This window comes from Ciconia boyciana, chromosome 31 (assembly GCF_034638445.1).
Source record: "Ciconia boyciana chromosome 31, ASM3463844v1, whole genome shotgun sequence".
In the NCBI taxonomy this organism is placed as follows: Eukaryota; Metazoa; Chordata; class Aves; order Ciconiiformes; family Ciconiidae; genus Ciconia; species Ciconia boyciana.
This window is the reverse complement of record NC_132964.1, coordinates 598,131-620,648: the sequence shown is the minus strand read 5'-3', so window position 1 is coordinate 620,648 and position 22,518 is coordinate 598,131. Positions and strand designations below refer to the sequence as shown.

The following is a 22,518-nucleotide window of genomic DNA, read 5'->3' as shown; positions in this document are numbered from 1 at the left end:
GCTGGGGCAGGACTGTCCCCGCTCCGCATTGCCGTGCCGCTCCCACTGCTGGTGGCATCAGTGCCACGGCCCCGTCCCTGCCAATCCGTTGCCGGGTCCCTGTCCCCTGTGTCCCTGTCCCCCACCTCCCTCCCCATCCATCCCGGTGTCCCCCATGTCCTGTCCCCCACGTTCCTCCCTGTCTACCTCCTGTCCTCCATGTCCCTGCCAATCCACCCCCAGGTCCCCTGTGTCCCTGTCCCCCATGTCTCTGCTGATCCATCCCCGTGTCCCCCATGTCCCTGCCAATCCATCTCCTGTCCCCTCTGTCCTCGCCAATTCACCCCATGTCCCTTGTGTCCGTGTCCCCGCCGTCCCTGCCAATCCACCCCATGTCCCTGTCCCCTGTGTCCCTCTCCCCCCCATCGCTGCCACTCCACTCCATGTCCCTGTCCCCCATGTCCCTGCCAATCCACCTCTGTGTCCCCCATGTCCCTGTCCCCCATCCCTGCCAATCCACCCCCATGTCCCTGTCCCCCAGGTTCCCCCCATCCATCCCCATGTCCCCCATGTCCCTCTCCCCCCGTCCCTGCCACTCCACCCCTTGTCCCCATCCCCCATGTCCCTGCCAATCCACCTCTGTGTCCCCCATGTCCCTGTCCCCCCATCCCTGCCAATCCACCCCATGTCCCCGTCCCCATGTCCCTGCCAATCCACCTCTGTGTCCCCCATGTCCCTGTCCCCCCATCCCTGCCAATCCACCCCCAGTCCCCCAGGTTCCCCCCCATCCATCCCCAGCCCCCCACCCTACTGCTGAGCCAGCACGGGGGCAGGAAACACACTTTGCCCTCCCCGCTGAGCGCCGTGGCCTCCAAACCCCGGTGAGTGCCGGGACTGGGGAAGGTCTCCGGTGAGATAAGGGGTTCCTGCTGGGAGCCAGCCCAAGGCCGAAGGGTGCTGGGCGCTGTCCGGCATTCCTGGCGTTCACGGCGCTGCCTCCATGACAGCGTCTAAACCAGCCCGGGGACGGGGACAACCCAGCCAGGGATGGTGGCCGCACAGCCATCGGGATGGGCGCAAGGCTGGGGGACACCACGGGAGCCATCACCAGCCACAGTGGGAACGTGGGACACCGGGTCGCGGCATTTTGGCGGCAGCTTTCGGGGAGGAACCTCACCGCCCCGGCACGGTTCCCATTGAGGCGCGTGGGTTCGCTGCCGGGTACAGAAGTGAAACCCCGCAGCCATGAGAAGCTGCACTGGACTTTCCGCCCCCAGCAGCTCTGGAGCCAGGGTGGCGGGGGTGTGCCGGCGGCAAGAGGGTTGGTGCCAGGGCTGGGTGTCACAACCAAAGCCTCTTGTAGCCTCTGAACCTTTTGTCCAGCTATGTCAGGAAAAGCAAACCCTGGGAAGCTAGGGGCCCGTGCCGTGCCAAGGGGTTGGAGCAGAGGGTTGCCAAGCCAAACCACCGGCGCCCCGGCTCTGCCTCCCGCTTGGCAGAGACCGAGGAGCCATGCTGGTATCCCCGGGGTCCGTCTGCTGCCCGTCCCCGCAGCCCCGCAGTTCCCACCGGCCAAAAAAAATTCCCTCACGTCAAAAAAACTGAATAGAAAAGAGGAAGCCGTGCGTTTCACTCCTCATCCCCATGCGTTCGGGATGAGGTCACCCGGCGGTGCCTTAACCCACCCACTGCCGCGCTAGCCGGGTGTGGTGGGAAATCATGTGCTGGGGGTAGTGGGAAATCACGGCTTGGGTGCGTAACGCTGAGCCCCCCCTGGTTTGGGGGTGCAGGATGGGAGCCCCTAGTCACCTCCTCTCTCAGCCGGTGGCAGCCAGCCCGGACCCCATGGTAGCCGGCGTGGCACCGGGGCTCGGCTGGGGGGACCCTTGTGGCACCGCTGGCTGGAGCGAGTCCCGTGGGGGCAAGCGGCTGCGGCATTTGGGGCAGGAGGGCAGTGGGGCAGACGAATTGCCCCAGCCTGGGGCAGGAGGGCAGTGGGGCAGGAGAACTGCCCTATCCTGGGGCAAGAGGACGGGGGGGCAGGAGGGCAATGGGGCAGGAGGGCAGTGGGGCAGAAGAATTGCCCCAGCCCAGGGCAGGAGGGCAGGGGGGCAGGAGGGCAGTGGGGCAGGAGGGCAATGGAGCAGAAGAATTGCCCCAGCCCGGGGCAGGAGGGCAGTGGGGCAGAACTGCGCCATCCTGGGGCAAGAGGACGGGGGGGCAGGAGGGCAATGGGGCAGGAGGGCAGCAGGGCAGGAGAACTGCACCATTAGGGGCAAGAGGACGGGGGGCAGGAGGGCAATGGGGCAGGAGAATTGCCCCAGCCCGGGGCAGGAGGGCAACTGCCCTGCGGTGGGGTCGAAGCCCCCCGGGGAGCCCCCTCCAGCCCCTTCCAGCCCCCGGGGTCGCCGTTGCCCCGGGGGAAACCCGCTGTCGAAGTCCCCGCCGCACCGGAATTCCCCGGGGATCGGGAGGGGCCGGGCGGGCGCCGAGCTCATAAAGCACCGCCCCGAGCGGGACCGACCGCCAGACGGAGGGACGGAGGGACAGACGGACGGAGGGACGGACGGACGGAGGGACGGACGGAGGGTGCGGTGCACACCGAGCCCCCGACCCGGAGACCCCGACCCTTCCCGGTGCTCCCGGAGAGCCTGAACCGACCCTTCCCGGTGCGCACCGAGAGCCCGACCGGATCCATCCCAGGGAGCCCGAACCGACCGGTCCCGGAGAGTCCAACCGGACCCTTCCCGGTGCTCCCGGAGAGCCCGACCGGATCCATCCCGGTGTTCCCGGGGAGCCTGAACCGACCGAGCCCGGAGAGCCCAACCGGACCCATCCCGGGGAGCCTGAACCGACCCTTCCCGGTGCACACCGAGAGCCCGACCGGATCCATCCCAAGGACCCCGAACCGACCGGTCCCGGAGAGTCCAACCGGCCCCATCCCAGTGCTCCCAGTGGACTGAGCCCACCCGGTGCCAGTACCGGTGCCCAGCCCGGCACCTCACCGCGCCATGCACCCCCCAGTGCTGCCGCTGGCCTTGTGCGCCCTGGGTATCATCACAGGTGAGGGGACACCGGGGGACACCGGGCTGGGGGTGGCACCGAGGGAGGGTGGCGGGGACCCGAGGACCCCCCTGGGTGCGTCCCTGGCACAGAGGGGCGAGGCCGGCGCGAGCGTGTCGGCACAAGCTCGCGGATGCAAGCATGCCACCGCGAGCACGTCGGTGGTGTCACGGCAAGCACGCCAGTACGAGCGTGAGCGTACCGGCGTGAACGCTTGTGTCAACATGACCTTGTCACCAAGAGTGTGTCACACGAGCGTGTCACGGCAGGGGGGATGCGTGGCCCCATTGACGCACCATGCGAGCGCAAGCGTGCCGCCGCGGTGTTGGCATCGATCCCTGCCCGGTACCGGCAGGGAGGGTGGTGGGGTGGCTGGGATGGGGGTCTTGGATCCATCCTAGCCCCCTCTTCCCGAAGCCATCGCCTCCGTGCCGTATCCCATGTGAGAACGCGGGGAGCGAGCGGGGAGCGAGCAGGAGGCGCAGCTGCCCCCGCCCCCTGTTTATCCTTGCGAAATCCCTGCATCGAAGTGGGAATTTTTTTTTTTTGGTTGTTCTCTTCCTGGCGCAGCGGTTATTCCAGGAAAGGGCAGGACTTTTCCCCTCGCCGGAAGAAGGGAAAACTCGCAGCCGCTCCCAGGGAATCCCCTACCCGAGTGTGCTGGTGCTGACTCACCCGGGGGGCTTCCTCCACAGCCCGGTGGGCTCAGTCGCGGATGCTTTGCCAGGAAAGCACCGGCACGTGGGGCGAGAGGGGACCGTGGGGATGCACTGGGCACCAGCTGGGGACAGCCGCCGGCGTCTCTGAGGCAGTCGTCCCCCACCCTGAGACCGGGTTTCTGGCTGAAGGCTTCCAGCTGGATGCGGGGGACGCATCCTGCCCACCGGCAAAGCCGGCCACTTCCCACAGCCGAAGGAGAAGCTCGGTGGCTTTGTGGCTTCTCCCTGCCCACCGCAGCTGGCCCGCTTCCCCCCTGCTGTGCCGGGGATGGGGACGAGCCCAGGCGTCCCCTTGGCCTTCCCCCTGCCGTGCCGGGGATGGGGGCAAACCCAGGGGTCCCCTTGGCCACCAAACCCCCCACCCCAAACCCCTGTGTTCTCCCAGCAGCGCGGTTGGGAGCCTCCTTCGAGTTGTCGGTCGAGCCGGCGGTGCCGGTGGTGGAACACGGCGGATCACTCCGGCTGAAGTTGAAGACGACGTGCCAGGATCCCAAAGGATCTGGCAACGTGGAGACATCGATTCGGAAGCAATTGGTGAGGACGGGGCCGAGGGAGACGGTGGTGGACCTGCTCAACGTCACCGCGTGGAACTCCAGTGTCCTCTGCTACTACAGCTGCAGCCAGCAGAGGAAGGTGGTGCCCACCAAACTCATCGTCTACCGTAAGGCACCGCGGGGAGAGGGGGTCCCTGCCCGTCCCGGCACACCGGCATCGTCTCCATCAAGCTGCGTCTCTCCCCCAGGTGCGCTGGAGCCGCCGGTGCTGGATCCCGTACCGCAGGTGGAGGTGGGTAAGAGCCACGAGCTGGTGTGCCGCGTGGCCGGCGTTGCACCAGCCCGGAACCTGACGCTGATCCTGCGGCGGGGCGGCGAGACGCTGCGCGCCGAAACCTTCGAGCGACACGACCAGGACGAGCCGGTGACGGTGCGGATGACCCACTGGGTGACGGCACAGGAAGGGGACAACGGGCAGAGCATCACCTGCCAGGCAGTGCTCGACCTGGAGCCCTACGGCCCACGGTTCAACACCACCTCCGAGCCGCAGGTGTTGACCGTCTACGGTAAGCCAGCGCCGGCATCTTACCGGCATTTGCTCCGCCGTGGTGGCGGCAACCGGCTCATCGCGGGGTGTTTCTCTCCGGTGGCAGAATTCCCGGAGGATCCCGAGATGGAGCCTCACATCTACCTGGAGACCAGCGAGACGGTGAACACCAGCTGCGCCGTCGGTCGCGTCTTCCCGGCAGCACGCTTCGAGCTGGCACTCGGCAACCAGACCCTGCCGCTTACCATCAGCCAGGACGGACACCGGGCCACCGCCGAGGTGTCCCACAGCCGGCCGGGGCACTTTGGGCTGGTTTGCACCGTGACGGTGGGACCTGTGGAGCGGAAGAAGGAGACCACCGTCCACGTCTACCGTGAGTAACAGCGGCGGTGGTGCTGGCAAAGACCCGCCGGCGGCACGGCCCTGGCGCGCTGCCGTGGGTAGGGGGGATCGGTTTCATGCCGCGGCGTCACCGGACCACCCTGGTGTTGTCTCCGTCACCCGCAGGTTTCCCCTCGCCGTGGCTGAACGTCAGCAGCACCAGCCCGGCAGCCGGCACGGCGGTGACAGGGCTCTGCGCTTTGCCACCCGGCCACTCCGAGGAGCTCCGGCTGCGGATCCGCGCCGGCCACCGCGTCCTGGCGTGGTGGGGACCGTCCCCGCTGCCCTTCAACCTGACGGTGCGCGAGGAAGACGATGGGACGGAGCTGAGCTGTCATGCTGAGCTACCCGGCAGCGGCAAAGCCTCGAAGAGGAGTGCGCCCGTCCGGCTCACCGTCACCGGTGAGAGCACGGCGGCCGGGCTCCGTGCCAGGGTGCTGAAGGGGAAATTGCCGGACGGGAATTAATTTGTTGTCCTTATCCCGGCTCTTCCCGCAGCTGGACCCCAGATGGACGATGGGAGCTGCCCCCCCAGCCAGAACTGGACGGAGGGGCAGGATGAGACCCTGCGCTGCCGGGCACGGGGCAACCCCCGGCCCCAGCTGGAGTGCACCAGGGACGGCGAGCCCTTCCCCGCCGGGGTGCCGCGCCCCATCACCCGCGCCCACGCCGGCGTCTACCGCTGCCGGGCCACCAACCCGCTGGGTACCGCTGTTCGGAACGTCACCGTGTGGGTGCACTGTGAGTGGAGACGGGGGTCCTGGGCGTCCCGGGGGTCTTGGGGGGTCCTGGGGGTCTTGGGGGGACGGTGGGGGCTCGGTGCCACTGACCACGCATCCCCGCTCTCCGGCAGACCACGACCCGGACTTGCTGCTCCTGGTGCTGCTGCCAGTGGTGGTGGTGGCCGCGCTGCTCGCCGGCGGGACGGGCTACGGCATTTACTACCGCAAGAAGAAAATCCGGCAGTACCGGCTGCAGGAGCGGCAGAAGCAGCTGGAGATGGGGCCGCCGCGGCCGCCGGGATGCTCGGAGGAGACGGCCGCTCTCAACGGTTCGGCGCGGGAGGCTCAGCCGTAGCTGGGCAGAGGCGGTGGAGGGGCCGGCAACCCCCTGCCCGTCCCGCTCCCCTGCCCATGGGCAAGTGCCCTGGCAAGGGCCGAGTGCCGCGGCCACCGGCTCCCTCCTACTGATGTGACGGTGACACCGGGCGGGAGCCGCAGCGGGATGGTGGACGCTACGGTGAGACGCCGCCGGTGGATACTCTTGCCACAGGGAGGTGGCAGCTCCCCGGCAGGGATGAGCCAGGCCGGCACGTGGTTGGGGTGCCGGGGAGGCGAGGCGCCAACCTCCCCCCATCACGGAGACGCTCCTTTTCTCTCCGAACTTTATCCCTTGGGAGACCCAAAGTCGGGTTTGGGATGGCCGCGGTCTCCTCCGATCCACGCGGTGATACCAGAGCCCAGGTCTTGGTGCCCCGGGGGGAGCATCCGGGCTGAGTCCCGGGATTTTGGTGCTGGAGCCGATGCCGGCGAGAGGATGAGGAGCCGGAGCAGAGGGAGATGCAGCCGCCGGAGCGGCTGGAAGATGCTGCTGCGACATTTTGCACCAATAAAGGCAGTTGGCAGCAGCGCCGCAACCTGCTGGGGTTTTGGTTGGGGATGGGGATAACCGAACCCCGGGGGGGCCGTTTCCGGTACCCCGAGTCCTCGGTGGCCGCAGTCGCGCTGAGCATGCGCCACAGTACCTAAACCCCGCTTCCTTCCTCGTGCCGCCATTTGCCCACTGGCTGCCGGCACTGGCGGCGTAGCCGGGGCCGGTGGGGCCGGGATGCAGGCAGGGCGGTGCCGGGGTGGAGAGGAAGGATGGAGAGCGGCCGTCGCAGCGAGGGATGGGGGGCGAGGTGGCTCTGAGCCGGGTGCCCCCCCCCGGCGCCCCCTCCCAGCGCCATGCGCCAGGGTGATGGGCTCTGGCTGCCGCTCCCATCCCCGGGGCTCCCCGCTCCCCAGCGCGGCAATGCCCCGGCGCGGCCTCCCTGCCTGGTCCCTTGCAGGGCTGCTCCTGGCTGTGTGCGGTGAGTGCCGTCCCTGCGTCCTCCTCGTCCCCCTGCACCCCAGCTCGGCCGGGGATGTCCTGGGTGTCCCCAGCTCATCCCACCTGCACCCCGACCCACCTCCCCGGGATGTCCCAAGTGTCCCAGCTGGTCCCCCCGCACCCCACCCCAGCTGGGGACATCCCATACGTCCAGGCTTGTCCCCTGCACCATCACCCGGCGGGGACGTCCTGTGCGTCCCAGCTCATCCCAGCTTCACCCCAGTCCAACTGGGGACGTCCCCTGTGTCCCAGCTCATCCCACCTCTATCCCAACCCACCGCCCTGGGATGTCCCAAGTGTCCTCGCTGGTCCCCCCTGCACCCCACCCCAGCTGGGGACATCCCATACGTCCAGGCTTGTCCCCTGCACCATCACCCGGCGGGGACATCCCAGGTGTCCCACCTCATCCCGTCTGTCCCCGCTCATCCCACCTTCACCCTGAGCCACGTCCCTCGGAGTCCTGGGGGTTTTGGGGGTCCTGGGGGTCTCAGAAGTATGGGAGGTCCTGGGGGTCCCGGAGGTCCTGGTGGTCTCAGTGGTCCTGGGGGTCCTGTGGTCCTGGTGGTCTTAGGGGTTCCGCGGGTTCTGGGGGTGTCAGGGGTCCTGGGGGTCCCGGAGGTCCTGGAGGTCCCAGGGGTGCTGGGGGTCTCAGAGGGTCCTGGGGGTTCTGGGGGTCCCAGGGGGACCGTGGGGGCTCAGTACCCCTGACCACCCATCCCCACTCTCCGGCAGACCACGACCCCGAGGTGGTGATCCTGGTGCTGGTGAGGTTGACAGTGGTGGCCACCTGCCGGGGATGGGGATGAGCCCAGGGGTCTCCTTGGCCTTCCCCCTGCCGTGCCGGGGATGGGGATGAGCCCAGGGGTCCCCCGCCCACCAAACCCCCCGCCCCAAACCCCTGTGTTCTGCCGGCAGCGCGGTTGGGAGCCTCCTTCGAGTTGTCGGTCGAGCCGGCGGTGCCGGTGGTGGAACACGGCGGATCACTCCGGCTGAAGTTGAAGACGACGTGCCAGGATCCCAAAGGATCCGGCAACGTGGAGACGTTGATTCGGAAGCAATTGGTGAGGACGGGGCCGAGGGAGACGGTGGTGGACCTGCTCAACGTCACCGCGTGGAACTCCAGTGTCCTCTGCTACTACAGCTGCAGCCAGCAGAGGAAGGTGGTGCCCACCAAACTCATCGTCTACCGTAAGGCACCGCGGGGAGAGGGGGTCCCTGCCCGTCCCGGCACACCGGCATCGTCTCCATCAAGCTGCGTCTCTCCCCCAGGTGCGCTGGAGCCGCCGGTGCTGGATCCCGTACCGCAGGTGGAGGTGGGTAAGAGCCACGAGCTGGTGTGCCGCGTGGCCGGCGTTGCACCAGCCCGGAACCTGACGCTGATCCTGCGGCGGGGCGGCGAGACGCTGCGCGCTGAAACCTTCGAGCGACACGACCAGGACGAGCCGGTGACGGTGCGGATGACCCACTGGGTGACGGCACAGGAAGGGGACAACGGGCAGAGCATCACCTGCCAGGCAGTGCTCGACCTGGAGCCCTACGGCCCACGGTTCAACACCACCTCCGAGCCGCAGGTGTTGACCGTCTACGGTAAGCCAGCGCCGGCATCTTACCGGCATTTGCTCCGCCGTGGTGGCGGCAACCGGCTCATCGCGGGGTGTTTCTCTCCGGTGGCAGAATTCCCGGAGGATCCCGAGATGGAGCCTCACATCTACCTGGAGACCAGCGAGACGGTGAACACCAGCTGCGCCGTCGGTCGCGTCTTCCCGGCGGCGCGCTTCGAGCTGGCACTCGGCAACCAGACCCTGCCGCTTACCATCAGCCAGGACGGACACCGGGCCACCGCCGAGGTGTCCCACAGCCGGCCGGGGCACTTTGGGCTGGTTTGCACCGTGACGGTGGGACCTGTGGAGCGGAAGAAGGAGACCACCGTCCACGTCTACCGTGAGTAACAGCGGCGGTGGTGCTGGCAAAGACCCGCCGGCGGCACGGCCCTGGCGCGCTGCCGTGGGTAGGGGGGATCGGTTTCATGCCGCGGCGTCACCGGACCACCCTGGTGTTGTCTCCGTCACCCGCAGGTTTCCCCTCGCCGTGGCTGAACGTCAGCAGCACCAGCCCGGCAGCCGGCACGGCGGTGACAGGGCTCTGCGCTTTGCCACCCGGCCACTCCGAGGAGCTCCGGCTGCGGATCCGCGCCGGCCACCGCGTCCTGGCGTGGTGGGGACCGTCCCCGCTGCCCTTCAACCTGACGGTGCGCGAGGAAGACGATGGGACGGAGCTGAGCTGTCATGCTGAGCTACCCGGCAGCGGCAAAGCCCCGAAGAGGAGCGCGCCCGTCCGGCTCACCGTCACCGGTGAGAGCACGGCGGCCGGGCTCCGTGCCAGGGTGCTGAAGGGGAAATTGCCGGACGGGAATTAATTTGTTGTCCTTATCCCGGCTCTTCCCACAGCCGGACCCCAGATGGACGATGGGAGCTGCCCCCCCAGCCAGAACTGGACGGAGGGGCAGGATGAGACCCTGCGCTGCCGGGCACGGGGCAACCCCCGGCCCCAGCTGGAGTGCACCAGGGACGGCGAGCCCTTCCCCGCCGGGGTGCCGCGCCCCATCACCCGCGCCCACGCCGGCGTCTACCGCTGCCGGGCCACCAACCCGCTGGGTACCGCTGTTCGGAACGTCACCGTGTGGGTGCACTGTGAGTGGAGATGGGGGTCCTGGTGGTCTTGGAGGTCCTGGGGGTCCTGGGCATCCTGGGGTCTCAGGGGTCCTGGTGGTCTTGGAGGTCCGGGGGATCCTGGTGGTCTTGGAGGTCCGGGGGTTCTGGAGGTCTTGGGGGTCTCAGAGATCCTGGTGGTCTCAGGGGTCCTGGGGGTCTCAGAGATATTGGAGGTCCTGGGGGTCTTGGAGGTCCTGGGGGTCTCAGCCGTCCTGGGGGTCCCATGGTCCTGGTGGTCTCGGGGTTCTGGTGGTTCTGGGGTCCTCAGGGGTCTTGGGGGTCCTGGAGGTCCCAGGGGTGCTGGGGGTCTCAGGAGATCCTGGGGGTCCCAGGGGTTCTGGGGGTCTGAGGGGGACGGTGGGGACTCAGTACCCCTGACCACCCATCCCCACTCTCCGGCAGACCACGACCCCGACGTGGTGGTCCCGGTGCTGGTGGGGTTGACGGCGGCGGCCGCCCTGCTTACCGGCGTGGTGGTCTACAGAATCTACTACTCCAAGAAGAAAATCCGGCAGTACCGGCTGCAGCAGCGACAGCGGCAGCGGGCGACGGAGCCGCCGTGCTCGGCGCAGGAGGAGCTCGCCCTCAATGGTGTGGGGCCGCCACCGTAGCCCCCCCAAAAGCCACATCCCCCCTACCCGGAGCCGAACCCCTCCCTGGGGCCGGGGGACGTATCCAGCCACCAACGGCAGCGGTGCAGGGGGCGGTGGTGGTTACACGCCCAGGTTGTGCCCACTGCTTGGTTTGGGGGTGCTGGGGGGGGGGGCTTGGTGACCCCAGGGATGGAGACCACCCCCCCTGTGCCCATCACCCCGGCCTCGGGCTCCCCTCCGGCGGGGGGGAGACATCTCTTAATGGCTGTATCGGCCTTGTGGGATCGTCCCAACTCACCCACGAGCTGCACGAGCACCTTCTAGTGACATGGGGGGAGAGGGTTAGACTGGGCTGTACTGGGTTAGACTGGGCTGTACTGGGCTGCACTGGTCTGTACTGAGCTGTACTGGGCTACGCTGGGCTGTACTGGGCTATGCTGGGCTGTACTGGGCTGCACTGGGCTGTACTGGTCTATACTAGGCTGTACTGGTCTGTACTGGTCTATACTGGGCTGTACTGGGCTGTACTGAGCTTTACTGGTCTATACTAGGCTGTACTGGTCTGTACTGGTCTATACTAGGCTGTACTGAGCTGTACGGGCTATACTGGGCTGTACCGGGTTGTACTGTGCTGTACTGGGATATACTAAGCTGTACTGGTCTGTACTGGTCTATACTAGGCTGTACTTGTCGGTACTGGGCTATACTGGGCTGTACTGGTCTACACTGGGCTGTACTGGGTTGTACTGTGCTGTACTGGGCTATACTAAGCTGTACTGGTCTGTACTGGTCTATACGAGGCTGTACTGGTCTGTACAGGGCTATACTGGGCTGTACTGGTCTACATTGGGCTGTACTGGGTTGTACTGTGCTGTATTGGGCTATTCTAAGCTATACTGGGCTATACTGGTCTGTACTGGTCTATACTGGGCTGTACTCGTCTACACTGGGCTGTACTGGGTTGTACTGTGCTGTACTGGGCTATACTAGGCTGTACTGGTCTGTACTGGGCTATACTGGGCTGTACTGGTCTATATTGGGCTGTACTGGGTTGTACTGGTCTACACTGAGCTGTACTGGGTTGTACTGGTCTGTACTGGGCTATACTGGTCTGTACTGGTCTATACTAGGCTGTACTGGTCTGTACTGGTCTGTACTGGGGATATGGGCAGGGGAATGGGTACAGGCAGGGGATTGGGGGTACAGGCAGGGGAATGGGGGTGCGGGCAGGGGAATGGGGTACAGGCAGGGGAATGGGGGTACAGGCAGGGGCTTGGGGTACAGGCAGGGGATTGGGGTACAGGCAGGGGATTGGGGTACGGGCAGGGAAATGGGGGTACAGGCAGAAGATTGGGGTACAGGCAGGGGAATGGGGGTACAGGCAGGGGATTGGGGGTATGGGCAGGGTAATGGGGTACGGGCAGGGGAATGGGGGTACAGGTGGGGGCTTGGGGTACAGGCAGGGGATTGGGAGTACAGGCAGGGGATTGGGGTACGGGCAGGGGAATGGGGGTATAGGTGGGGGCTTGGGGTACGGGCAGGGGAATGGGGGTACAGGCAGAGGATTGGGGTACGGGCAGGGGAATGGGGGTATAGGTGGGGGCTTGGGGTACAGGCAGGGAATGGGGGTACAGGCAGGGGTTTGGGGTACGGGCAGGGGAATGGGGGTACAGGTGGGGGCTTGGGGTACGGGCAGGGGAATGGGGTACAGGCAGAAGATTGAGGTACAGGCAGGGGAATGGGGGTACAGGCAGGGGATTGGGGGTACGGGCAGGGGAATGGGGGTACAGGCAGAGGATTGAGGTACAGGCAGAGGATTGGGGTACGGGCAGGGGATTGGGGTACAGGTGGGGGCTTGGGGTACAGGCAGGGTAATGGGGTACGGGCAGGGGAATGGGGGTACAGGCAGAGGATTGAGGTACAGGCAGGGGAATGGGGTACGGGCAGGGGAATGGGGGTACAGGTGGGGGCTTGGGGTATGGGCAGGGGAATGGGGTACGGGCAGGGGAATGGGGGTACAGGCAGGGGATTGGGGTACGGGCAGGGAAATGGGGGTACAGGCAGAGGATTGAGGTACAGGCAGGGGAATGGGGTACGGGCAGGGGAATGGGGGTACAGGCAGAGGATTGGGGGTACGGGCAGGGGAATGGGGGTACAGGCAGAGGATTGAGGTACAGGCAGAGGATTGGGGTACGGGCAGGGGAATGGAGCGGGGGTGGGGCTGGAGCTGGGATTGGGGTGCGGGGGGCTGGAGGCGGGGGGAGGGGATGGGAGCCAGAGTGGGGGAGGGGCTCTGGGGAGCAGCTGGGGGAGGCGTTGGGGGGCCGGAGCGGGAGCGGGGGGCTCCTGCCCCCCAACCGGGCCCCGCTGCCGGGCGAGCGCGGGCAGAGCCAGTGGGAGCCGGAGCGAGCGTGAGCGCGGCAGCGCCTGGTGCTCGCTGGCACCATCGCTCACGCCTCAGCATGACAGCGGCCCACGCCACGCCACGCCACGCCACGCCACGGCATGGCACGGCACGGTGAGGCCTGCTTCGGTTGCCGGCACCGGTGCGGGCAGGGAGGCGGCGTGGGCAGGCAGCGCATCGCCGCGTCGCGTGGGCCCAAGGTAAGGCCGGAGCGCGCCGGTGCGCGGCAGGGAGGAATCACGCCTCGCCCACGGCACCGTCACGGCGAGGGGCTGGCGGCGGGCGCGCGGGGGGCACCGGCCGTGGCGGCGGCATCGGCGGTGCGGCGCGTGCTCGGGGGGCACGGTGGCACGCACAGGCGATGCACACGGTGCACGGCTGCACGGGCGTGCGATGCACGCCTGCGTGGCTGCGTGCGTATGATGCACGCGCCTGCAGGCACGCGCAACGCGTGCTTGTATGCAGGAGACACGTGCAATGCACGCCCGCGTGCACGCAACACACACGCCTGCGTGCACACACAATGCACGCCTGCGTGCGTGTGATACACACGCCTGCATGCACACGCAATGCACGCTTGTATGCACAATACACGTCTGCATGCACATAATACCTACACCTGTGTGCGCATGCATGATGCACACACCTGCATGCACACGGAATGCATGCTTGCATGCATGATACACATGCACTGCACGCATGTAATAACACACACCTGCATGCACATGCAATGCACGCCTGTGTGCACATGATATACACGCCTGCACATACAATGCACTCCTGTGTGCACATGCAATGCATGGCTACATGCACATGATACACACACCTGCATGCACATGCGTGTATGCGTATGATATGCCTGCATGCACACGATACACAGGCCTGCGTGCACACGCAATGCACGCCTGCATGCACGTGATACAGCGGCATGCACACACAAGGCATGGCTACATGCACATGATACATGCTTGCATGCACATGCATGTATGCATATGATATACCTGCCTGCATGCACATGATGCACCCGCCGGCACGCACACGCAATGCACGCCTGCACGCACATGGTGCACCCATCTGCATGCACACGCAATGCACGCCTGCGTGCACACGATCTACACGCCTGCGTGCACACGCAATGCACGCCTGCGTGCACACGATCTACACGCCTGCGTGCACCTGATGTACCCACATGCAATGCGCCTGCAATGCACGCCTGCATGCATATGATATACATGCCTGCATGCACACGCAATGCACCCCTGCGTGCACACGGTATACATGCCTGCATGCACACCATATACAGGCCTGCGTGCACACGCAATGCACGCCTGCATGCACACCATATACATGCCTGCATGCACACGCAATGCACGCCTGGATGCACACGATCTACACGCCTGCGTGCACACGCAATGCACGCCTGCATGCACATGGTCTACACGCCCAATGCGCCTGCAATGCACGCCTGCGTGCATATGATATACAGGCCTGCATGCACACGCAATGCACGCCTGCATGCATATGATATACACACATGCGTGCACATGCAATGCACCCCTGCGTGCACACGGTATACATGCCTGCATGCACACCATATACATGCCTGCATGCACACGCAATGCACGCCTGCATGCATATGATATACAGGCCTGCGTGCACACGCAATGCACCCCTGTGTGCACACGGTATACATGCCTGCATGCACACCATATACAGGCCTGCGTGCACACACAATGCACGCCTGCGTGCATATGATATACAGGCCTGCGTGCACACGCAATGCACGCCTGCACGCACATGGTGCACCCATCTGCATGCACACGCAATGCACGCCTGCGTGCACACGATCTACACGCCTGCGTGAACACTATATACATGCCTGCATGCACATGCAATGCACGCCTGCATGCATATGATATACATGCCTGCATGCACACGCAATGCACCCCTGTGTGCACACGGTATACATGCCTGCATGCACACCATATACAGGCCTGCGTGCACACGCAATGCACGCCTGCACGCACATGGTGCACCCACCTGCGTGCACACGCAATGCACGCCTGCGTGCACACGATCTGCACGCCCGCGTGCACCTGATGCACCCACATGCAATGCGCCCGCAATGCACGCCTGCATGCACGTGCTGCACACACCTGCGTGCACACGCAGCGCACGCCGCCACGCACACGCCGTGCACCCCACGCACACGCCGTGCACCCACGCGTGACCAGGGGGTTGCCCCAACCCTCCCCTCCAGCCCCGCTGCAGCCGGGGCCAGTGCCCGTCCCCCCGCCCCGTCCCCCCCGCGAGTGCGTGGGCAGCACCCCGCGGGTGGGGGGGACACGGGGCGGGGGGGGGGGACACAGCTGGTTCCGGTCTGTCGCTGCGCCCACGCAGGACCGGTGCCTCCCCCGCGGCACAGCTGCTGCTGGCTCCGGGCTGCAACGTGTGGGGTGGGGGGGTGCAGGACGGAGCACGGGGGGCCCGATCCGGGCACGGGGGGGAGGGGGGGGGGGGTCCTGTGCAGCGCCGAGCACCGGGTGGGGGAGGACGAAGCCTCGGGAGGGCTGAGGCGGGGGCGGGGGGAGGAGCAGCCCCGCGGTACCGGCGCCGTCGTCGCCTCCGTGCGCGGCAGCGGAGGAGCTGCCTTCATCCCCAGCCTCCTCTTCATCCCCAGCCTCCTCATCCTCCCCTTCATCCCCAGCCTCCTCTTCATCCCCAGCCTCCTCATCCTCCCCTTCATCCCCAGCCTCCTCTTCATCCCCAGCCTCCTCTTCATCCCCACCCTCCTCATCCTCCCCTTCATCCCCAGCCTCCTCTTCATCCCCAGCCTCCTCTTCCTCCTCCTGTCCCCCCCCCAGCGGAGCCGGGACCCGATGGGCCCCCCGCTCGGCCGCGCGGTTGCTGCCCCGCTCATCCTGGCGCTCGCAGGTAGGGGGGCTCGGGGAGATTTGGGGGGGGCCCGGGATGGGGGATGGGGGCACGGGTGGACCCCGGGAACCGGGGACCCATCGTGCTGGGAAGCGGGGGTGGTCCCTGGGGTCCCCAGTTACCGGGGACCCTTAATTATAGGGGTGAGGGGGGGCACCCCTAGGGACCCTGTAATTATGGGGGGGCGAGGACCCCGAGGAGCCTGGATCCCTTAATTGGGGGGGTGTGGGGGTGGATCCTGGGAGCCCAGACCCCAGGCACTCTTAATTATGGGGGGGGGTTGGACCCCCAGAGAACCCTGAACCCCTGGGACCCATCGTGATGGGGAGCGGGAAGGGGGTGGCCCCCAGGGACCCCCCAACACCAGGGACCCTTAATGCTGGAGGGGCTGTGGGGGGACCCCAGGACCCCGGACACCTGGGTCCCTTATTTTTGGGGGGTGAAGGGGGGCTGGACCCCACGGACCCCAGGGACCCGAGACACCAGGGACCCCCATGCCAGGGGGACATGGGGGACGTCCCCAGGACCCTGGACACCTGGGTCCCTTTTTTTTGGGGGAGGGTGTGGACCCCATGGACCCGAGACACCAGGGACCCTCAGTGCCGGGGGGGGACATGGGGGGACTCCCAGGACCCCAGACACCGGGGTCCCCTCTCGGGAGTGGGGGGGTCTTGGCACAGGGCTCGCTGGGGTGGGTGCTGGGGGTCCCCCCGCAGCCAGGATCGGGGAGGGAATTTCCAGCCGGGGGGTGCCGGGGCTGAGCCGGTGGGGGCTGCCCGCGGTGGGGGCTCTCGCAGGGGCCGCCCGGGGCACGTTCACGGTGGGGGCCTGGCCGCGGGTGGCCGTGGTGGCCTTCGGGGGCTCGGTGGCCATCAACTGCAGCCGCAGCGCCTGCCCGGGGGGCAACGCCACGCTGGGGCTGGAGACCCCCCTGGCCGTGGCCATGGGGGCCGGCGGGCGCCGCTGGCAAAGCTTCCGGCTCCTCAACGTCTCCCAGTGGAGCCCCGGCGCTGCCACATGCTACGGGCGCTGCGGTGACACCCAAGTCAACGCCAGCGCCGGCATCCTCGTCTACCGTGAGTGCCATGGGTCATGGGGGGCCACGCGGCATGGGGAGCCGCGGTTGACGGTTCGGCGGTCGCCACCTCCCCAGGGTTGCCAGAGCGGGTGGTGCTGGAGCCGGTGCCGGCCGTGGCGGTGGGCGAGAGCCGTAACCTGACGTGCCGGGTGGTGGAGGTGGCTCCGGTGGGGAACCTGACGGTGACGTTGCGCCGAGGTGCCGAAACGCTGCGGACGGAGAGTTTCGGTGCTGCCGAGGGCAGTGCCAGCGTGGCCGTCAGTCACCTGCTGACCGCCAGCCCCGGGGACCACGGGCAGGCCGTCACCTGCCACGCCGAGCTGTCCCTGCGGCCCCATGGGCCCCTCTTCGCCCGCGCCGCCGTCCCCGTCAAGCTGTCAGTTTTCGGTGAGCCCCCACCGCACGGCCCGGCTCCGGCGTTGGCGCGGATGCTCCCGTCCAGGGGGAAGGAGCCGGGGAGCAGCTTGGCACCACCTTGTCCCTGTCCCCATCCCGTCCCCGGGCTGTCCCCGGCCCCAGCCCCAGCCCCGCTCCTATCCCCTTCCCATCTCATCCCAGTCCCCATCCAGTCTCTGTCCCCATCCCAGTCCCCATTCCCATCCCAGTCCCCATTCCTGTCCCAGTCCCCGTCCCAGTCCCCATTCCCGTTCCCATCCCCATCCCAATCCCATCCCAGTCCCCATCCCAATCCTGTCCCCGTCCCAGTCCCCATCCCATTCCCATCCCAGTCCCGTTCCCATCCCAGTCCCCATCCCCATCCCAGTCCCCATCCCATTCCCATTGCCATCCCAGTCCCCATCCCGATCCCAGTCCCCATCCCAGTCCCCATCCCCATCCCAGTTCCCATCCCAGTCCCCATCCCCATCCCAGTCCCCATCCCAGTTCCCATCCCAGTCTCTCCGGGACTGGCCAGCTGAGCGCTGTGACTCTAATCCCATTCCCGGTGCCCGCCGTGCCGTGCCGAATCCCCCCCTACCCTTGTCCGGTGCCCGGATCCCTGCTCCCGCCCTGGCACAGGGACCTCACCGCTGTCCCGACGGCAGCTCCGCATCCTCACTGGAGCCCGGTGAGGATCCGGCCGCCAGGATCCTCTCCCCGGCACTGAGGCGCAGCTGAGGACGAGGCACGTCCCCGGTGACGCCGCGTCCCCACAGCCCTCCCCGAGCCGCCCCAGCTCTGGGCTCCCGCCCGTCTTGAAGCTGGCACCACCGCCAACGCCAGTTGCCGGATCACCGGCGCCTTCCCCGCCGGGGACGTCCGCTTCGCCATCGCCCTGGCAGAGCAGAGCCTAAACTTCACCATGATGGCGGCCGGGGACGTGCTCACCGCCATCGCCGTGCTCTCAACCAGCACCCCGGGGCAGCAGGAGCTGACCTGCACCGTGGCGGTGGCAACGGCGGCACGGACAGCGCGGACACAGCTCCACGTCTACCGTAAGGTGCCGGGCACGGCGGGGCGGTTGCCAGAGCCCATCCCAAAATCCCACTGGACCCACGGCACCTTCCTGCAGGCTTCCCGGTGCCCGTCCTGGAGCTGAGCCCGGCATCGGCGCCGGCGGGCAGCGAGGTGACGGTGGCGTGCCGTGCCGGGGTCGCTGACCCCCCTGCCGTCCGGCTGCAGCTCCGCGATGCCGATGGGGGGGTCCTGGCCGAGGGGCCGCAGTCCCGGCTGGAGCTGCGGTTGGTGGCCCGGCGGGAGGATGACGGGCGGCAATTCGGGTGCCGGGCCAGCCTGGCCATCGGCGATGGCACGGTGACGAAGGACACGGACATCCGGCTCAGCGTGCTCTGTGAGTGCCACGCTGGAGGGTCCTGGCTGTGCCTGCGGCAGCCGGCACGGGCTGCTCCCGGTGTTCCCGGTGCATCCCTCGGTCTTTTCCAGACATGCCCGAAATGGCGGCGAGCGACTGCCCCAGCAACCGCACGTGGCTGCGGGGGACGCGGGAAGCGCTGTCTTGCCGTGCTGCCGGCAACCCCACGCCCACCGTCATCTGTGGCAGGAATGGTGTCACCATCAGCACCGGGGAGCCGGAGTTGGTCACCCGTTCCCGAGCCGGCACCTACCTCTGCAATGCCACCAACAGCCTGGGGATGCGGAGCCGGCTGGTGACCATCCACGTGGAGTGTGAGTGCCGCTGGCATCTCCCGCCGCTGGCATCTCCCACCGCAGCCATGCCGGCAGCAACCGCGCTAACCGGGACCCTGCTTTCCCCTCCCAGACGAGCCCACCCTGACGGAGAGGAGCTGCCCGGCACACCGCACCTGGGTGGAGGGGGAGCAGCGGGAGCTCGCGTGCCGCGCCGACGGGGACCCCCCGCCCAGCACCCACTGCGCCCGTGACGGTGGTGCTCCCCGCGTCCGGGGGAGCCGGGCCGTCAGCCGGGCCGACGCCGGCCGCTACGTCTGCCGGGCCACCAACAAGCACGGCTCGGCCGTCCGCAGCGTCGTTGTCACCGTCGAGTGTGAGTGCTGGCGGTGCCGGGGACGGGACGGGGATCTGGCAGTGCCAGGGGTGCCGAGGACAGGCTGCTGTCCGGGCTGCGGAACTGGCTGTGCCAGGGATGCTGTGGCTATGCTGGGGATGCCATAGCCGTACTGGGGTTGCCATAGCCATACTGGGTATGCCATAACTGTACTGGGGATACCGTGACCACACTGGGGATGCCATAGCCGTACTGGGTATGCCATAGCTGTACTGGGTATGCCGTGACCACGCTGGGGATGCCATAGCCGTACTGGGTATGCCGTGACCACGCTGGGGATGCCATAGCCATGCCAGGGATGCCATGTCCATGCCGGGGATGCCATAGCCATGCCAGGGATGCTGTGTTTGTGCCAGCCCGGCACAGCGCCCGGCCGCCTTGAGGGGGGACACCCGGCACCCAGCCCCCTGTGCCGTGTCCCTCCCGGCTTGCAGACGAACCGAGCATCGGCGAGATGGGCTGCCCGGCGCGGCGGCTCTGGGTGGAGGGGACACCGGCGGAGCTGGCCTGTGCCGCCAGCGGGAACCCCCCGCCCCACGTCGCCTGCGCCAAGCTGGGGGACGGCCAGGACCCCCCCCCCGCGAGCCCCAACGTCACCCGTGCCCACGCCGGCACCTACCAGTGCCGGGCAACCAACACCCACGGCTCTGCCCTCCGCAACGTCACCGTCGCCGTCGAGTGTGAGTGCAGGAAGGGGCTTTTTGGGGCGGAAAAGGGGGTTTTGGTTATTTTTTAAACGCCGGGCGGTGGTTTTGGCTGATGGACGGTGCCACCCCGGTGCAGACAGCCCCGCCGCGGTGAGCCTGCGTGTGCTGCCCTCCGCCAACGTCTCCCGAGGCGCCAGCTTCAGCGTGGAGTGCCGTGCCGAGGGGCTGCCCACCCCCACCTATGGCTGGGCGCTGCCGCCCGCCCCCAACCTCCGCTTCGCTGCCGATAACCGCTCGGTAGCCGTAGCCGGTGCCGCCGCTGCCAACCGGGGCCTTTATACCTGCACCGCAACCAACAGGCACGGCCGGCGAGCCGGCAGCGTGATGGTCCGGGTGGACGGTGAGATGGGGTGCATTGGTAAAGGGGGAGCGGGGGGGTCTCTCCGTCACCGCCACGGTGTCACCGGCACCTTCCTGCCCCGCAGAGAGCCGGTTGGCACTGCTGGCCTCGCTGGGCTCCCTGGGTGCCGTCACCGCGGTGGGTTTGGCGGCTGCCGGCGGTTATTACCTGAAGTCGACGGCGTGTAAGAAGGGGGAATACAACGTGCGGGACGCCGAGGGCTCCTCCGAAGCCGCCTGCCTGCACCGGCAACGGCAGGACCGCGGGGAGGTTTACGGCATCCAGCTCACCCAGCCGTAACTGGGAATATCCCGGGTGGGACGGGGGTTTGGGGGGCCCCGTGTGCCCCCCACCCCGGCCGCAGCGGGGTTTTGAGGGAATTTGGGGCTTTTTTTTTTTGGTGTTTTTTTTTAACCGCGTCAGTGCCATGCCGAGGGCGGCACAGCCGTAACTCAGGGGGGGGATGCTCCGGGGGGGGCCGCAGCCGCCGGATCGGCTCTTCCCAGGGGATGAAGCAACACCCAATAAATAATTCCGGTTTAATGGGAGGGAGGAAGATGGTGACTCCGGCTGCGGGGGGGGGACCCCGGGGTGAGCCCCCCGCTGCTGGCTCCAGGGAAGGGTCCTGGGGGTCCACCCCTCCCCCCACCTTTGAGTCCCTGATGTTGGGGGTCCCTGGGGGCCACCCCCCCTCTGCTCCCCATCACGGTGGGTCCCAGGTTTTGGGGCTCTCTGGGGGCCCAACCCCCCCCCCCCTTAATTAAGAGACCCAGCTGGAGATGGAGATGGGGACCCCCAGCCTGGCCACCACCTCGCTGTCCCCAAACCCCCTCCCACGTCCCCAACCTGCACCCAGGACCCCCATCATCGTCCCCACAGCTCCCTGCTGGGGCCACCAAGCCACCGGCGATGGCATCAAGACCCAGCCAAGCACTGGCTCCCCGAAGTCCCCCCAATGCCACAACTGTCACCCCATGTGTCCCCCCAGAGCAGGTGACACCGGGACACACCAAGCTGCCATCAGCACCAGGACATTTAATTGCTCCCAAGGGACCAGCCAGGACCCCGACACCCCCCAGCCCCCCCCAGCTCTCCGCCGCCGTCACCGCTGCCACCAACATCCCCTCGCCGCTGCCGGGGTCCTCGCCGTCACCTCCTCCCACCGCCGGCCGGGTGACACCGCTCCCCGCAGTGGGGACATTGGGGACGGGGGGTCCCACTCTTCCCGGGGATGTTCCAGCACCGCCGACACCGCACCCGGTACTTCTTGTACCTGGGAGAAATCCTCGGCGTGAAACCGGTGCCAGAGTTCCCGGGGGGACCCCGGGGTGGGGGTGTCCCCTGAGGGGGGGGGGCGTCACCAGGGGAAGGGGGGGGGGTCCCCTGTCCCCTACCTGATGCCGCAGGCGTTGCAGAGGGGTGTCCCGTTCTCCGCTGCCCGCCAGAGCGGGGTCCGGCGCGTCTTGCAGGAGGCGCAGCGCTTGCTCCCTGCGGGGGACACGCGGCTGCACCCCCAAACCCCAGCGGTGTCGGGGGGGGCCACGGACACCCCAGATCCCCCACTCTTACCCTGGGGGAGGGGAGCGTCGTCCTCCGAGCTGCTGCCCCCCCCGGGGGGCCCGGCCAGGGGGCTGCTCCCCCCGCTGCGGCCGGGATCCCTGCGGGAAAAAGGGGGGGGTCAGGGGGAGCACGGGGACCCCCCCCCCAGGATTGGGGGGACCCCTCGGGGGCTGCCGGGTCCCCAGGGGCCATCACCGGGGAGGGGGGAAGGGGGGGTCTGGGCCGGTGGGGAAGGGGAGGCGGGGAGGGAAGGTGCAGACGGACGGGGCAGGCCCAGGTGCCCAGAGGTGCGGCCGGACAGACGGACAACACACCCCGAGTTCCAGGGGTGCCCAGAGGTGCATCCAGATGGACAGAGCAGCCCAGGGGTGCAGCCAGCCAGACGGACGGTGCAGGCCAAGGGTGCTCAGAAGAGCATCCAGACAGACGGACGGA

General features: G+C 67.5%; 2 protein-coding genes across 3 annotated transcripts; both read left to right on the top strand.

Moving 5' to 3' along the window:
* The first annotated feature begins 2,497 nt into the window (after positions 1 to 2,497).
* Positions 2,498 to 6,806, top strand: LOC140645174 (intercellular adhesion molecule 1-like). 2 transcript variants are annotated; one of them, XM_072848455.1, is made up of 7 exons: positions 2,498 to 3,042; positions 4,150 to 4,422; positions 4,504 to 4,821; positions 4,909 to 5,175; positions 5,310 to 5,585; positions 5,682 to 5,924; positions 6,037 to 6,806. In XM_072848455.1, exons 1-7 carry the CDS (start codon positions 2,991 to 2,993, stop codon positions 6,258 to 6,260), a joined length of 1,653 nt encoding a protein of 550 aa, XP_072704556.1. In that variant the 5' UTR covers positions 2,498 to 2,990; the 3' UTR covers positions 6,261 to 6,806. The 2 variants fall into 2 exon arrangements, with proteins under 2 accessions (XP_072704556.1, XP_072704555.1); XM_072848454.1 differs by having other exon boundaries at positions 4,147 to 4,422.
* Positions 6,807 to 6,857: 51 nt separating this feature from the next.
* ICAM5 (intercellular adhesion molecule 5) lies at positions 6,858 to 20,912 on the top strand. Its single transcript, XM_072848322.1, has 16 exons — positions 6,858 to 7,254; positions 8,190 to 8,462; positions 8,544 to 8,861; positions 8,949 to 9,215; positions 9,350 to 9,625; positions 9,722 to 9,964; positions 10,388 to 10,592; positions 16,637 to 16,992; positions 17,070 to 17,381; positions 18,149 to 18,427; positions 18,505 to 18,783; positions 18,876 to 19,118; positions 19,213 to 19,455; positions 19,911 to 20,156; positions 20,260 to 20,523; positions 20,609 to 20,912. Exons 1-16 carry the CDS (start codon positions 7,011 to 7,013, stop codon positions 20,821 to 20,823), a joined length of 4,263 nt encoding a protein of 1,420 aa, XP_072704423.1. The 5' UTR covers positions 6,858 to 7,010; the 3' UTR covers positions 20,824 to 20,912.
* The last annotated feature ends 1,606 nt before the right edge of the window (positions 20,913 to 22,518 follow it).

Excerpts from the sequence above, each read along its gene's own strand:
- ICAM5 (XM_072848322.1), top strand. The coding sequence starts at position 7,011 with ATGCAGGCAGGGCGGTGCCGGGGTGGAGAGGAAGGATGGAGAGCGGCC. Across the intron at positions 16,993-17,069 it reads CGCCGGCATCCTCGTCTACC|GGTTGCCAGAGCGGGTGGTG; the intron begins GTGAGTGCCATG and ends CCACCTCCCCAG. Across the intron at positions 18,784-18,875 it reads CATCCGGCTCAGCGTGCTCT|ACATGCCCGAAATGGCGGCG; the intron begins GTGAGTGCCACG and ends GGTCTTTTCCAG.
- LOC140645174 (XM_072848454.1), top strand. The coding sequence starts at position 2,991 with ATGCACCCCCCAGTGCTGCCGCTGGCCTTGTGCGCCCTGGGTATCATC. Across the intron at positions 3,043-4,146 it reads CGCCCTGGGTATCATCACAG|CAGCGCGGTTGGGAGCCTCC; the intron begins GTGAGGGGACAC and ends GTGTTCTCCCAG. Across the intron at positions 4,822-4,908 it reads GCAGGTGTTGACCGTCTACG|AATTCCCGGAGGATCCCGAG; the intron begins GTAAGCCAGCGC and ends CTCCGGTGGCAG.